The 17912-nt window shown below is 36.6% G+C and overlaps 1 protein-coding gene across 1 annotated transcript in view; it reads left to right on the top strand.

Annotated features, from left to right (window-relative positions):
• The window catches only part of LOC306868034 (SH3 and multiple ankyrin repeat domains protein 2-like), a gene marked incomplete at its 5' end in the record, with an annotated part of 79347 nt that overhangs the window by 50512 nt on the left and 10923 nt on the right, over positions 1 to 17912 (top strand). The window contains 5 exons of the mRNA XM_079414015.1: positions 953 to 1035; positions 2383 to 2507; positions 15477 to 15612; positions 15940 to 16020; positions 17065 to 17106. Coding sequence (XP_079270141.1) covers positions 953 to 1035; positions 2383 to 2507; positions 15477 to 15612; positions 15940 to 16020; positions 17065 to 17106 — 467 coding nt within the window. The remainder of the gene's footprint in view (positions 1 to 952; positions 1036 to 2382; positions 2508 to 15476; positions 15613 to 15939; positions 16021 to 17064; positions 17107 to 17912) is intronic.

The raw sequence follows: 17912 nt of genomic DNA, 5'->3' as shown, positions 1-17912 counted from the left end.
CACAAAGATGTTTTGGTGTCATTCAGGACAACCACCACCAATTTTTATTTGAATTAATAACTCATATTATTGAATTTGTGAAATTCTTTGACCTAAAAATTAGTTTTGACTTATGTTAAAGAAATAGTTCACCTAAAAGCATGAATGATAATGAATGAATTTTAAAAATATAGCAATTTACCCATTTAATATATAGTTGGGGCCATTTTTTTTCTTCTAAAAAGTCTATTTAAAGTCATTAAGAAGTCTGTGTAAACTTTTTTAAATAATTACAATTGATCATTTCTTATTATTTGTTTATGTATATCTGTACTGTTAAGTTTGGCATAATTTGGTAACAGATTGCAGAGGGCTTTAATGCGATTAGATGCTTATTTCCAGATAATTATTATTCAAAAAGTACTTAAGTGATCGTTAATGTGAGCGTCAAGCAACCGAAATCGTTAAGAGAAATCATAATGTTAAATTCTTTACTATTCTTAACACATACAATTATTTTTAGTTAGCCAAGGCCAGCGCGCGCGCACACGTGCACATATTCTCTCTCTTTCGCGCGCTCGCTCTTTCTCTGTGGCACTGTAAACCGTCTCTCTCTCTCTCTCTCTCTCTCTCATACCCATTCCTCCAAGATTACCGCTCATGTTTTGCTCTGGTGATTTTCATCCTTCATCTGGCGGTTATGTCTCTCGCTTACGACACGCTATCTCGCCGGCGACCGGGCCCTGCCTTTCTTAACCGGTGTCACAGCTCCTTCTTCGACAGATAAAGCCGGCGGTGAGCTTTTTTTCAACGGTTACAACTCTCTTCACATCGCGCTCTTCGTCGCAAAAATGATTAATTCCGCTCAGCCGACGCCTGTCAGGATGAAGCATCGCTCCGCGCGCACGGCGGTGGCTATGATGAGGATGATAGGCTGTAATAACGGTCGTTATGCGCGGAATTTTCTCCACAGCGACTGCGTTATCAACGAAAAGACGGTCGTGCTGCAGAAGAAGGATAACGAGGGATTCGGGTTCGTGTTGAGAGGGGCAAAAGGTAGGGGAAAAGACGGACCCCTCGTTGTCTCCGCCGCCTTGTCATAACTGTTCCTCACTTCATGCTTTACACCCTCGAGAATCAAACCGTGTTGGTCCTTCATTTCACGCTGTTTCTTATCCCTTTCTTATAAGTTATCCCCCCCTTTTTTTGTACCCCCTCACTTAACGTCATTTCTGTTGATTTCAAAGCGCGTCATCGCGCGCGCACTTGATTTGATGTGTCTGCGTGCCTTGAGCTGCATGATTGCATCCATGTCAAGAACTTCTGAATTAACGCATCTCTTGGTGTCAGCGTGTCCATCACTTGACTGCAATGCATTTAAGTGGGCTTTTTAAATCTGTGAAGTGTAAACACAGACCCCCACCCACTCCCTGCTCCATGTGCTTGGCTTGTGTTTGACTGCATTAGGGCTCTGCTGGCACTTGGTCTCGAGGGCTTCCTGAGTCTGACAGTCCAGCTGTTTCTTTCTGTGGCTAAAGTGTTTAATTCACTCACAAATCCTTCATAAAAACTGTATTTAACGTCAACAAACCTTTAACTGTGCAATGCATTAACTACTTAATATAGACCCTAAAACTCTCCTTCCCATCCACAACTGCAACGCTTTTAGTTTCTAGTGCACTACAGATCCCTTGAAGTTGCGAGTGGTGCACCGTGGCTGCTTTCTGCATCAGCTCTTGCGATGCCCCTCGTTCTGTCAGGCTCCAGACCAATGCTTCTCCCCACACTGTCAGCGGTGACATCCATGCATGCATTTTCTCTGGTTATATAAACGTCCCAACTCCTGCATTCATTTTTGATTTGGTTGGATGGATGCATTGCAGCTTGCATCATGTATCATCAGACCAGATGCTCTTGTCTAGCCACACTCATTATCCCTTGTGCTACCAGGCACTCGTTTTCATAGGAATTGTATTTTTTTCATACCATCGATGTAAAACCATGTTATTTCAGCATGTTTTTGAGTAATAGCAAGCTTAAACATAGACTAGGATTATAAATAATATCTCATTTAAATTATTTTTATATATATATATATATATATATATATATATATATACACACACACACACACACACACACATACATACAAATTACAAATAAAATGTGTATATATTTTATTTATATATAATATATATTTATATGTATGTGTGTATAATATGTATACAAGATAAAATTATATATATATATATATAATATAAAATTTTATGTTTTTTCTTCATTAAGATATTTTGTAGTCTAGAATTAGGTTTAATCTGGGCCCATAAAACTAGCACACTGTCTTTTGATCTTTACGATCTCTTTCTTTTGGTTCTGTCTTGTCTGGCACGGCCTGGATTTTAGCGGATACTCCCATTGAGGAGTTCACTCCGACTCCGGCATTCCCTGCTTTGCAGTATCTGGAATCTGTGGATGAGGGAGGGGTGGCATGGAAAGCTGGTTTGAGGACGGGAGACTTCCTCATCGAGGTAAGAACACGATTGGGTTTCCATAAGCTTATGGTTTGTTTTGGAAAGCCTCAGAAGCCATTGCTTGCTGAAGGGATGGAAAGGTCCCTGATCAGCTGGAAAGAGTGATGTCTGACCCATGGAGGGGACTTCATCTTGAGCTTGCTGCTGAATCATTCACACGTTAGTGCAAACAGGAGAATGTTTATGCACAGTCTGAGCTTGTGAATATGAGGAAAGGTCATGGTTACATCTTTAATGAGACAGAGGAGCTTAGAGACGCAGGAGATGAGCACTCCTGGAAAAAGCTGTGAACGCACAGAGGTCCGTCCTGTGCAGAAACTCAGTTTTCTGATGTCTCTGGAACACTTTGGTCTGGGTTGCATTTAAATGGCTAACCTTTGCATAGGCAATCTAGCTTATCTTTTTTTAATTCTCACTTTTAATGAATGAGGGTGTAACCTTGACACTCTGAATTCATTTGAAAGTTGAAAATGTCAGTCCGGTAATCACCCATCATAACTCTTCGTAAAAGTTGGGCTTTGAATTTGACAGTTGTCTGAGAGTGATCTTGCATTTATTGGAGTTTGTAAATTTTTAATGCCTCAGAGATACTTTGGATCTGTAACCTGTCAAGTCCAAAAAAGGAGCAAAGACAGCTAAGAAGTATCATGATAAGGGCTCACTTTGACCATTTCAGTTTTTAACCACCTTGTGCTTATTACCAGATTATACATTCCATTTTGGTTTGTAGAGGTTTGTGAGATTATATTTTTGGTATGGCACTATACATTTGTTGTCTGCAAAACAACCTATTTTCAGAACCGACTTGTCTTTAGCTTGTCTGAACAGTTGGCTTGTTGGTCATAAGCAAACACAAGACTTCAATCAGGTTAGGTTTATTCTTCATGTTCTTGTGATCAAAAATATCAAGACTGAAGTGTGATCAAATGTCTTGGGGTGTGGACAAATCCTTCATAGTAATTTTCTTGATACGTGTTGTTGAATGCAGTGAATTTGTTGCAAAAGTGCTGCTTTGATGGCTTGATGGCTCTAGGTGCTTTAAAGGAGGTGAATTTAAAGAAGCATGTTTTAGTGTGCTAAATTACTGATTGAATATATATATATTCCTGAAGTTTCAGCTGCCATTACTCCAGTCTTCGGTGTCATGATCCTTAAGAAAAATAATAAAATCATATGCTCATTTGCTGCTCAAAAACATTTCTTATCATCAGTGTTGAAACCAGTGGTGCTGCTTAAAGGAAAAGTTCACCCAAAAATGAAACGTTTCAGAAAATGTACTTACTCTCAGGCCATTCAAGATGTAGATGAGTTTGTTTCTTCATCGGAAACAGATTTGGAGAAATTTAGCATTACATTACTTACTTACTTATGGATCTTCTGCAGTGAATGGGTGCCACAGAATGAGAGTCCAAACAGCTGTTTGAAATCTAGAAAAAGTAGTCCACACAACTCTGGCCCATCAGTTAACATCTTATGAACTGAAAAGCTTCATTTGTAAGAAACAAATTCATCAAGGTGTTTTTAACTTCACGTTGTTGTTTCTGGCTAAAATACGAGTCCTCTATACTTAATACTGCTTTCTTCAGAGAAGTTGTCTTGTCTGAAACAGGAGAGAAACATGCACAGATTTACAAGCTAAAACAGTCCAGAACGGTTTATAAGTTTACAAATAAATTGGTGAATTTTGATGTGAGAAGACAACAGGGGATGGACATTTTTACTGGAGGAAGCATTAATATGAATTATGGAATCATATTTTTGAACAGAAGTGACAATTTATAGTTAAAACACTGTAATGGTGAATCTTTTTCTTACAAACATGTAGCTTTTTACTTTAAGACATTAATTAATGGAGTGGTGTGGATTACTTGTGGATTATTGTATTGTTTTTATCAGCTGTTTGGACTCTCATTCTAACGGCACCCATTCACTGCAGAGGATCCATTGTTGAGCAGATGACATAATGTTACATTTCTCCAACTCCTTCAGTGAAGAAACAGTCTTATCTACATGTTGAATGGTCTGAGGGTGAGTAAATGTACAGCAAATTTTCATTTTTGGGTGAACTATTCCTTATTTGTGAAAACCATACTGCATTTCTTTCATAGAGCAACATTATTTGTAAGATATCTTTACTGTCACTTTTAATCACTAGTCAAATGACTAGTAAAACCCTCCTGCTCATCCCTATTATAAATATATAATGATGATGGAAGTTTATCTGCAAAACACCTGTCTTGGCCCCTCAGTTCTGGCTGAACTCACACTTCAGCGATGACTGACCATGAGACACGAAAAGCATTGGGAACGTTGTCCTCCTTTCTGCATCAGCAAAATAAGTTCATTTGCATGCAAAATTCAAGAGAACACTCACTTTGTGTTAAAGCACAGAGAGCAGATCCAAGATCTCAGCACCGCATGGAAGGGCAGAGAAGAGAAGAAAATGATTGGCTCTCATGAGCCATGAATTATTAGCTCCATACGCTAATCCAAGAGTCTAAATGTAACTAAGCCAGAATGTTTCTATGATAGAGCAGTGGGAGCTGCATTTTGATGATGTAATGTTGCAGGAAGTTACGATGCTAATGACAGTTTTCATATCTAATAGGTAGCTGATGTACTGCAGTGCGACAGTGCAATTTTGTGAATTATTTTTTAAAAAGTTTATTGCGATATTAATTGATATACTATGTGAAATATTTATACTTAAGATAAATTCATTTATTGCAGTGCTGGATTATTTAAAACTAACTAGTGAAGGAGAAAGTGTGATTTTAAAAATGGCATAATATAAAGAAATAGTCAGTAGTTACTAGTTACAGCACCTAAAATATTAATATAAATATATAGAAGTCTTATATAAGTTTTAACCTAGATTCTTGATTTAAAAATTTGATAAGTTTCACTCAGTATTGTACTTTATAAAATATACAACATACGTGTATGCAAATCAAATATTGCACTCTAACCACTCTTAGAGGTGACTTAGATTAGTCTGGCACAATGTATTTGTATATGTAAAAAGCACAAAGGTTAGAATAGCATTTCAACTCAAGAGTGATTGTTTGTGTATATAAATTCATTCATCGTCTCTTCTCCCCAAATACTGCGCAAACAATGAACACGTTTTAATCGTCCAGTCGATGATATTGACCGTCAGTCCCTCAGGAGCCAGGCAAGCTTCACTACCCACATCAGTTTGAGCCGCTGCCGTTTTGCTCTCTCACACTTTGGTGTACGGATGTGTCAGGTCCCAGGGACAATCTAGCCTTCTGGACAAAGCAAGGGGAAGCTCTCACAGAGAACTTGACCTGGTTTTGCTTTACGTTAATGACGAAAGCTTGCAGTAAATTTGGTAGGGACGTAAATATCTATTTTTAAAAAAACATATTTGTTTTGCCTTCTGTGAACTGCACCAGAGGTTGAATTGCAGATTCTCACTCCTACATTTCCTGGAGCTTTTGAGAGTCAATGAATTAATCTTATTGCCTATAAGAAACACTAAGAAACAGTGTAGCTTATGAAGGGTGTTAGTGATCAACCAGGAAGCTACAAAATAGCATGATGGATTTACTGAAAATACATCTACACCCACTTGCCCTTGGTGTGTGGGCACGAGTATCTCTCTTTCTCTTTACTCTCATTTGATTGCATTTGTGCATCTTACTTACCTCTCTTTTCTGTATACAAGAGGTAATAGTAGGGCTGGGCGATATAAAAAATGTTACGATCTTGATTAAAAAAAATTAATATCAGTCAATATCGATAATTATCATGATGAATTTCAAATCTTTATTTCTTTCAAGTTTAAGGGCAAATATTTGCTTCTATGTGAAAGTTGTAGAAACCAGACTGTTAACTGTAGTTTTAAACTACTCTTTATCATCAGAACGTGACAAACTATTTTTTCTTTACTCTTTACACTTTCCCAGTCACTTACACTTTTTCCTGCATGTTCTGATGAGTGATATTGTTTCAATCTTCAGCACAGTTTGCAGTGCAGGCTGCAATATTAATAATATTCATTTTTATGAATCCTAGAAATGCACATTTTGTTGACAGTAGTAGTCTAAATATAATTGTCTAAAATACATTTAGTATAAATGCACAAACACTATATTCTATTACTCCTTTAATACAATTAATACATGTCTATTTCAATAATATAATAAAATTTGATTTGAATATCCCACATTTCTGCCACAATAGCATGGTGCAGTTAGTAAATATATGGTAAATGATGTGATTTGTATATTGAAATACCATCAGACTGTATCATTGCGCACATTTTTCTCCTGTTTGTCAACGCTGTTTCAACCAGCTTTAAACTAGTTTAAATCACAGAGGCATTTGTGTTCTTCGCTGAATTCAAACGCCTCATACTGGATCTCACAGCGTTGTTTAGTGTCTCATGACAGAGACCCATCAGCGAGTAAAGGCATCTGCTCTAGTGAGCTTGCGCTGCCGTTTGAACTTTGAACCGAGCGGATAAATGGTCTGTGTGGCGCAGTTCAAATGAGAAGTGCTTTTTCGTTCTGCTTTTAGCACATAAACATGATATCAAACATTTATACCGAACTGTTGAAACTGTTTTATCCATGAAAATTATATTGCGATAATTATCGTTTTATCGCCCTGCCTTAGGTTATAGTGTATCTCAGGGCATGAGTTATCAATTCCATAAAATAATCAGTGTTTACTGACCTATAGTGCATTTGCAGGGCTCACCAGCTTTTGTAAAAAAAAAAAAAATATATATATATATATATATATATATATATATATATATATATATATATCGTAAAGCCATGTTTGAGTGAACATTTTTAGTAATTATATCATACTATTTCATGAATTTAGGAGGTGTATTGCATAACATCTAAGCTGACACAAAAAGCATCTGCTGCTTTAAAACTATTTTAGTGGTTTAAACAAGCAGCAGCACTGAAGTATTTTTGGTTCTTGTAAATATCTCGCACTGTCACGAACGTCATGAAAATATGTAATTGTGGTTATGTAGCTCAAAAAATTGCTAACGTTAAATGTAATTTTGATGTGTTTGTTGACGGTTGGACATCTCTCCTCGTCTGTAATGCTCTTTCTCCAGAATGTTCTGTGTGCATAGAGAGAACCAGCAGGGAGGAAGTCTGTGGACTGTAGGAGATGCCTGTGAGCGTCCTCATGGCCTGATAACCGTACAACCTGTCACCAAAACCTGCTCCTCACGCACTTCGAACCAAGTATAGCGCAGTACATAGCGTTTGCTCTGTCACACTAAATGTAAAAGTTACCGGTCGCGATTTCCACTTTTAAGCATCACATTTCTATTTTTAATATTTCCAGAATAACGGAATCCAGTGATGTTACTGACCCTCCTCATGCGTGTATGTGATGGTCCAGGTCTCATGTTGTAACACAGAGCAACGGTTGCCTAGCAACGGCACCAGCATTGTGTCTGAGCGCAGTGATGAAAGCGAGGTAGTGGTTTGAGGTTGTTTTTTTTCTTCGTTGGAGTGCAGCACTGGGCCGCATGTAAACATTTCTTTTTAAAATACACCTCCATAATGGATTCCAATACCGGAGTACTTGGATTTCAGGGGCGGATGACTCTATTACATGGTAGAAATTAGTTCTCATGGTTGTTTAGGCATGCATGTAACTGCAATATGCTATATGATGGTTTCCTCCTGAGAGGCTGGCTTTCTCCATTTCGGCTCTCTAAGCCTGGTTTAGGGAGTTCTACACTGTGAGATGATCTTTTGGCTTGTTGGTGCTCACAGGACTGATTCTAATGACAACGCAGTTCTTCCTTAAACAGGGCAATGTGGCAGTTTCAGTTATGCCATGGGATGGTAATACCATTGTGCTTTTAAAACTATTGTTATTTTTCTTTTAAAGAAATGAATACTGTTATTCAGCAAGGATGCATTAAGTTAATCAGTAGTGACAGCAAGATAATTACAATATTATATTTTGAAAAAATTCTGTTCTTTTGACTTTGTATTTATCAATACAAAAAAATGTATGGTTTCCACAAATATTTTAAGGTCCACAACTTTTATCACTGTTTATAATAATAAGAAATTTTTCTTGAGAAGCAAATCAGCATATTAGAATGATTTCCTAAGGATCGTATAATATTAAATGGCTGCTGAAAATTCAGCTTTGCCATCATATAAAATGCATAAAAAACTGTTATTTTAAATCGTAATAATATTTCACAATATTACTGTTGATCAAATAAATGCTGCCTTGGTGATCACAAGAAACCTCTTTCAAAATACTTTTAATATTCGCTATCGACACCGACCATTTGTAATTTTTTAACTAGTAAAGGCAAATATGGCCAATGTGCAAACTTCCCTTAATAAGAATTTTAATGTGATTTTTATTATTTGATTTAAGAAATACTGTTGCATTAACATCATTATGGTGTCCATAAATATGGTATTTGGTAAAACTGGCATTTTGCTTTGTAAGGCTTGCACTAGGGATATTAAAAAGCTTAAATGCATCAGGCATCCATCTACCACTCTAGTTCTATGCAGTATAACTCAGTTATATATCCCTCAGTTATTTGCAGGAGTTTTACATTTTAAATAATTATGTTATGCAACTTAATACAAGTTGTATATAATAATTTTTTTTATCTGTGTCCGTACATAGCCAGTGACCAGAAATGCTGTTTAGACATCCACTTTATCTTTAATGGAAATTTTATAGTCTCAGAGTCGTTCACACTATCTTGTGTTTAATCTTCTCTATAGAGGACTTGACCACAGAGGTCTTATCATATAACCTCTCTTTAAGTACAGGCCAGGCCAAGCTGATAACTGTGCAGCTATCGTAGAGCAATGCAGACAGGAAAATGGATAGGGCTTAAGTGTGTGTGTGTGTGTGTGTGTGTGAGTGAGTGAGTGTGAAGAGTACAGATCCCCTGTACTCTTCATAATTATCCCCACTCAAGACAAAAGAGCGCTCTCCTTTCCGGAAAGTATCAGGAAGAGGGAGATTTCATTTGAAGGGATAGAGTTTTATCTGGGCTGGATGATGACAACCCTCTGTAAATCTCTAAATCAGGCCAGAGGTGCTGTGATTGCAAGCTCTCTAGGCCGTATTAGAGAGTGTGATGTTGACGTTGGGTCATGTTTGGTAATGATAATGGATTTGACTTGGAGATTAAGAGATGGGAGCCATGTGAATTCATTGAGTTGTATGCTTTAAATAGTTTTTTTAAGGATGTGTGACTATTTTTTTAGTTTTTTTAATTATCAGCATGGGCCTAGTTGGGCCGATTTTTGGAGCACATAATGCCAGGGCTTATTTTTTCCAATCCAAACAGTAGGCCTATATTTATTTATTTATTTTTATGCCAGCTTACAAAAGTATTAAACGGTTATGCATATTTTTCAGCTGTACAGACGCCTGATCTGATGCCTGATTTTGATTGAAGCATATAACATTGTCTATCAGAGATTTTTTTATTTAATTAAAAAGTGTGTGTATATTAGTGTTGTCAAACAATTAATCGCGATTAATTGCATCCAAAATAAAAGTTTTTATTTACATTATATGTGTGTGTGCTGTGTATATTTATTATGTATATATATATAAAGACACACACATACAGCATATATTTTGAAAATATTTACATGTATATATTTATATTCATATAATTTATAAATATATTTAACATATAAACATAACATATTTTTCTTAAATATATGTATGTGAGTGTATTTATATATACATAATAAATATACACAGTGAGTACACACATTCTGTAAATAAAAACTTATTTTGGATGCGATTAATCGTTCGACAGCACTATATATCAGGGATGATCATGTATCAGATATCTAATCTTTTTTATTCTGTCTTTGTTTATATGCATGTTATAAATACTAGTGCATGCTTTAATTTAAAATTTAAATGTAATTTTCCACTCATAAGATACAAGCGGCCTCAAATTTTCTGATGTTTCTGGATTATTAAGGTGTGATATTAGACACATAACTAGACATTGCCAGAGCTGGATGATATGCACATGCTTGCACCCCCTTTTTATTTCTTTTTTGGCCATTTTTATACAGCAGGCAAGTAGGCAAGACAGGGGTTTTGGATTGGAACGTAACATATGCCAAGCTCAAACCCAGGTCCCTTTAGGCTAACTTTTGGCCGAATTGCATTCTTTTCAAAACTTGCTTCAAAAAAAACTTGTGCTGGTCTGTAGATGAGTGGTTCCTGTTTTTTATGGTCTAAATAAAATAGTAAAAGTCTTCCCTTGTCCATGCATCCTCACTGTTCTGTTACTACTAGTTAGTGTCTTAAGTCTATGTGGAGATACCTGGAGGGGGTCTCCTAGTTCACAGAGTGGCATTATGTAACCACAAGGGTGAACATGGATAGACTGTTACATAATCTCTTTGTGAGCAAGTATATATATATATATATATATAAGTATATATGTGTGTGTGTGTGTGCAGTACACATCTTTATTCTTCTGGAAGTGACCAGATGTGACACAAAATCATCCTTTATGAAATATGGAGGTCCCTGTAGATTCTCTGTCACACAGACACACACTCTCAAGTAGGATGAACAGCACGTGAACACACACACACACACACACACACACACACACAGAGAGACCATCTCTAAGGTCCTTGAATAGAACAGCAAGCATAAATTGTGTGATGCATCTGGGGACTGCAGAGAAGCAATGAAATTAATTTGGTTTATGAGTTGTTGTTTTTTTATACGTGTGCATTGAGACAATGTGACCAGAACGACCCTGAGCAGAACTGATATGATTAGCCAAATGGAAGGCTTATCGTTTTATGGTTTATTTCCTGTGCTGACTCTGTGTGCAGAGGATAACCGCCTGCTAATTTCATCAGATTTTAATCAAGTGTGGGCTGCTCACCACATGTCACACACATCCATCAGTCAAGATCTGTGTGTGCGTCATGTATTTATGTCTGTTATTGTGCTGTTAAATCACAAACAGTCACAAATCACTGTTTGGTGTGTTTAGATGTGTATGTATAAAAAAACAAAAACAACCTCCTAAAATCCAGTTTTGCATCCAAAGCTGTCTTTAACCTGATTTCGGTTTCGTGACACACAGAGACTCAGATCAACGTGGTTAACTCTTAATGGAATAGTTCACCTGAAAATTAATAAACTGCATTTTTTTTCCCTTCATGTAATACAAAATAGATATTTTAGAGAACATACACACGTACGTTGCTTCATAATAAAAGCATATCGTATATAGAATAAATGTTTATACATGTAACTGTGACTAATAAAAACAAGTTTATAAATGAATGTCTACTATTTCTCTGCTCCTTTAATTGGCAAAATTATATATGGTGACAATGAGTTCACTCAGGTCCTTCAGCAATTTGGACATTTCAAAGTGATTATCCATCTGTAAGTAATTCCAGTTTTATGTATATTTATCTCACTCCACCTGTTGTGGTATCCATAAGCTTGCTTATGATACTTAACCAAATTGATCTGAAAGGTTACAGCTGATAATGATTGCATTTTTTTGTACAAAGTGTTTTTGTACAAATTGTGTTACTCTGTTTGCAAATCCACTCTGATTTGTCAGTTTAATAATATGGTTTAAAAACACATTATTATACAGCATCTGACATCAGAAATATTACATTTTTTTGCTTTGTTTTTTTTTAAAGGTAGCTCAGCTTTCTTCACCTGCTCAGATGAAACATTTTAAAAATTTCTACTTTTGTTTTCCACAGAGAAAAGTCAGGTTTGAATCTTTATACAAAAATAAAAGTTCTATGGTCACTGAAAACATTTGACATTCATAGAACCTTTCTAACACCACACAAGATTCTTTGTAGTTGTTGAAAATTCTGTAGATTATTAAAATGTATTTTACTCTTTGAAAAAACGGTTCTTTTGATCAAAAGGTTATTTGAGAAATATTTTGTGGCATTGCTGCGAACCTTTTGGAACCTTTATTTTACGCGTGCACATGAGGGTGAATAAATGATAACAGAATTTGCTTTATTTATTCATCTTCATGTTGCTCTCAACCTGTATACCTGCAACAATAGCTCATAGTGACTACAGGCTGTCAAGGACCAAAAAACACTATAAAAGTATCATTAAAGTAGTCCACATGATCAGAAATGACACCATAGGCTCCTTTTTGTTAGTCTGTGGACAGGTCACTGATAACAAACCTGCGAGATGTTTCTTCAAAATGATCCTTTTGTATCTTAAGGAAAAATTAGCATATATTTTTGGAACAACATGAGGGTGAGTAATGAATGACCGATTATTCCATGTCCTGATATCTAAAATAACACACATTCAGGTTCCTGTGCGGACGGCTCAGCTTGGTTGGATTTGGCTCAGTTCCAGCATAATGAGATTATCAAGATGAAGTGGCCATGCTGAGATTGTGCTGCTGTGTGAGCTTTATCTACATCTGGTCCCAGCACTTCCTAAATGAGCCCAAATCTCATTACCAGTGTGTGACATGCCGAGAGACTGGAGGTCAGTGAGAATGCTGGGAAATTTGTGCCCACCTCCTTCTTCCAGCACTAACCAAAAACTAGAGCACTGCAAAAATCTGCACTGCCATGAGTTGCGATTACAGCTCATGATTCACAGAGCTTTCTCTCTCTCTCTCCTTTTCAATCTCTATAAATTTACATCATCTGTCGTAAGGTCAAGCTCGAAGATGTAATGCAGAGTTATTTTGTCTTCTGGAATGCGCAGTATGAAAATCCACAATAGGGAGAGATGTAGAAAAGATAACGGTGATTGACGTTAAAGGCTGTTACGTTTTTTAACTGACCTGGCTCTCCATGTGGGCCTTTCACTCCCGATCCCACATTGATTACGGCTTGCTTTCTAACTTCAGCTAATTTTATTTAATTGGAACAAATGGCAATCTGTCTCTCATACAATCACATGCGTAGTCCCTTGCTCTCATCACACTCGCAGCATTTATGAATCACACAAACACACACGATGGAATAAAAGGAGCAGCTCAGCTCTCTTCGTCATGAAGACGACTTCGGCTCCTCGGCTGTTTCCTAGGTTACCCAAGCTTATCCACGTAACCTTTTCTTCGGTAAAAGGCATACTCTAAAATCTCTCCAAACCCGTCTTTCTCATTTTCTCTCTGCTGATATGTTTCGTAGTGCCTGTGTTTCTCGTTTTGCTTGGGAAATGCCACTGGAGCAGAGGTGTCTCTCTAATTTGCCTGCAGTGCCTTTTATTTGACGATTTGTATCAAAGCTTATAATTTAGGTTGAGTTTGATAGGGAATGACATCGTGTGGCATGTTATTGTTAGGTGTAATACTACTTTTCTACGCATTCAGCTGATTTCTGACCTGGGTCAGTAATCTACCACCTAGCAACCACCCAGAACACCCTAGCAACCATTCTGAACACCATAGCAATGACTTTGCATCCACCCACAACATCCTGGTGTGAGTCTTGCACAAGCAAGCGCTGCTCAGTTTTCTTCAGAAAATAAAACAAATACAGTATTGTTTCCAAACATTCTGTGGTCTGAAGTTGTGAGCTGTCAAAAATCATTTTTAAAACCTGGAGTTTGTTTTCCACTTTCATGCAGCAAGTAAAAAATGTTGAATGCAGATTGTTTTTCCCTCAGAGTACGTATTTAGTCTGGTTGGAGTCATTGGACTTTACACCTTTGTTGAAAAGAGATGATGAAAAAATATCTGGTGATGAATGTCGCACATATATCAACAGTTATCACCACTTGCAAATCGTTTCTGCTGTAGCTGAATTCGATTTAGCTCACCAGTAACGGCTCAGCGGCAGATTGAATGTCCCATTTTGATTTACTGCCCTCTGATGCCTTTACAATGACAGCTCTCACTAGGATTGTGACCGTTTAAGTGTATATGAAGACAATTTATAAGGTAAAAGGTTATTTAAAAACATACTGTGGATAAAATAATGATTTTGTGTTGGTTTAAGTAGGGAAATGAATGAGGTAGTGATAGCTGGGATTCAACAAATATAGTGGGGTTAGTGTAACTTTGGTGTTGATGCTTGTGGTAATTGCCAGGGACCATACCAACCCAGCAAGAGTTTATAACCTCTCGTGTAGCTGAATGCTCAAAATCAATTTACTCCACTATGATGTAGTATACAGAAGTTAAAGCCCTATGACATCAAAATTGGAGTTTTGTGGGCTTTTAGTTTGTGCCTAGTAGCTCTGAGGTCATAAGTATGCTAAGGTTCTTCTAAAGGTTGATGGAATCAACTTAAATATGCATTTAAACAGTATGGCTCCAACTTTTTTGCGCAGGGACATACATAATTTTTCAAACAAAAAATGCTTTCTAGAATAAGAATGTATCCTTTCCCTTAATATTTTTTTTTACAAAAACAGTAATACTGTGAAATAAAATTGCACAATTAATTTTAGTTTAATGCATTTTCAAATGTAATTTATTTATGTGATGGCAAAGCTGAATTTTCAGCAGCCATTCAGTGTCCATTATTATCAATGTTGAAAACAGTTCTGCTTAAAATATTTGAAAAAAATGAAACAAATAGAACGTTCAAAAGAATATTTATTTGAATTAGTAAAAGTGTAAAGGTCTTTACTGTCACTTTTGATTAATTACATTTGTGTATAGTTTACATCATGAAATATATATTTTGCAGTAAATATGCAGCATGCATTGAGCTGACAATTCTGAACATAGCTGTGGTTTGGCTGTGTGATTTAAACAGAAGGCTTTTTTAATGAACAAATGATATGTCCAGCCATATCAACACAAAAAAGTACCTCAAACCATTTCATTGTGTTTTTAAACAGCAAAAAGCAGGAAATGAATTATGCACATCAGTGCCATTTGGTGACAAGTGCATTTGACTAATTATTGCTTTGTGAACATCCTGAAACAAACTAAATTGTTCCTCTTTTTTATAGGTGAACCAGGACAATGTCGTCAAAGTGGGCCACAAACAAGTGGTCAACATGATTCGTCACGGCGGCAACCACTTAATTATCAAAGTGGTGACGGTCAGTCGAAATCTAGACCCTGATGACACGGCTCGAAAGAAAGGTAAACGTCTTGATTTATTCAGGATTTCTCAAATACCTGGGCTATGAAGGAACATGTTAATCGTATGATTGAAAATGAAGCAAACAAAACTCCTGTCATGTAATTCTAACCATTGCTTTTCCATAATGCTAATAATAGTTTTTGATTTTACTAACACTACTAATTTGTGTTTTTAAGTGCTTCGTTCTCATTTATTATTTAAAATGAGAATCTGCAAACCTCGGCACAAGTTAATGTTGTATACAATGCCTCCCCATGAGGATGCTACAGCCTATGGCTAAGCATCTACTGTACCTGCTGTATGTTTTTTTTGGTTTGTTGCTATAGCGCCACCGCCACCACGGAGGGCTCCCTCCACAGCCTTGTCCATGCGTTCAAAATCTATGACCTCAGAGCTAGAAGACCTAGGTAAGCACAGTCATGGCAAGCAGAAACATCTCATCCAGTGTCTGGTGTTACTTAATACGTTTTTACAAGATAAAGGACCGTTCACACTGGTTGTGTTCCTGCATTTTGTCTTGGCACTTATTGCCTTACATTTTGGTGTCTCGCACCATAATAGCTGAAATTTAAGAAATTAAAAAAACCATCACGTTCAACTGTGTCTAGTTATTTCTGAAAACATACATTTTGGTGTCTCGCACCATAATAGCTGAAATTTAAGAAATTAAAAAAACCATCACGTTCAACTGTGTCTAGTTATTTCTGAAAACAAAAACATTTCTTGTGTGAACGGCCCCTAAAAATGCATTTTTAACCTGACACTTTTTGTTGTTATTCTACAGCCACCGTTCATTATGAAATGAACTTTGATGTTGTTTTGTTTTCCTGCATGCTGACCTAAAAGTGGATAAAGGTACGATACAGTTATTTACAAAATTATTTTTATGAAATGTATGTAGAAATTGTAATGTTGTGTTCCCACTGGCATGCATGTGACTTTGTTATATATATATTTTAAGATGGAGATTTGTGATTATATGGCCTTTTTGTGTCTCGTTTTTGTGTAGTCCCCACAAAAAACAAAACAAAAGTACTACCTTCACATTCACTATTAAAGCATGACGCATTTCACCTGAGCGGACCCTTGTTGGATTGTGAAAGATTTATTCTGGTGACCACAGCTAAATCAAGAGTATGATGGGTCATGCTGATTTAATAATGACTAATTAAACAATGGCACAAAGGGTAAGCGGTATTAAACGCGTATTAAGTTCTTTCTTTATATTGTGTAATAAGAAATTGTCTTTTTTGTTATATTGGATACTAACCTACTTGTCTTGTGTAGTGCTGGAAAGTTAACAGCATGGATTTGTCGTTGCTTTCAGTCTAAAATGGCATTACATTATGCACAGGTCAATGCCATGTGGAGGAATACAGTGTATTCCAAACGTTGGTTCTCCTCGTCGTGTTTTCTGGAAATGATCTCTGAATTTGAATACTTGAATAAAGCATTGTTCTTTTATGTTAAAGCCACTTTGAGGAAAAAGAAGGGTGAGTTTTCCCTAAGCACTCTAAATATTTGTCACCTCAGCTTAGCAACAGTAGTGATTATTTGATTATTCACTTTTTTGATATGATTCCGTAAAAGAAATGTGCAAATAATTTGTTTTCTCTCCAATAATCAAAATTTACCAGTTGAATGGAAGACTGCTTACTGTGAAAACAGACCAAATGTGTTTACACTGCAACATGCTCCATAAGCCTTTAGCTTCACTTATTGACCCCCTAGATCTTCAAAAGTGCAATGTAAGAATATATTATTCAACAGCCTGCCCTCTATTATAAAAATGATACGCTTGAGAAAACAAGAGCCATGAATTTCCCATGGTGAAAACCTGGCTCCAGATACAAGTTCTTGTTCTCACTGATACAATACATCCTGCCTCCATTTCACTCCTCAGGGAGAAGATAAAATCCTAAAGCTGGACATTTTAAGATAATTTCTCCCTTTAAAGAACAATGTTTTAAAGTCCCCCTGTAGTCAAATACCCCTGTTTTTTACTTTTGAAAATAACTTTCTCATGCCTTAAAATAGCTTGAATGTAACTCTACACCCTTGCCTCATTTACTATATGCGGATCTATAAATATGCAGATTAGCCCCGCCCCCACACAGTCACACCAGCCAGCGCTTCCTGATCCACTGAACTGTAGTAAACGCAAAACAATGGCATACACGGATAATGACTGATAAAAATATGTTTTTACTAGTGGACAATTACAGTGAATACTGTAACATCCGTTAAAGTTACATACTTGACGATGTTGTCCAAAAATGCCGTTAAGACTGAATGCAGC

Source organism: Barbus barbus, assembly GCF_936440315.1.
Source record: "Barbus barbus genome assembly, chromosome: 50".
NCBI classification, from domain to species: domain Eukaryota; kingdom Metazoa; phylum Chordata; class Actinopteri; order Cypriniformes; family Cyprinidae; genus Barbus; species Barbus barbus.
This window is presented reverse-complemented; position numbering and strand designations above follow the sequence as displayed.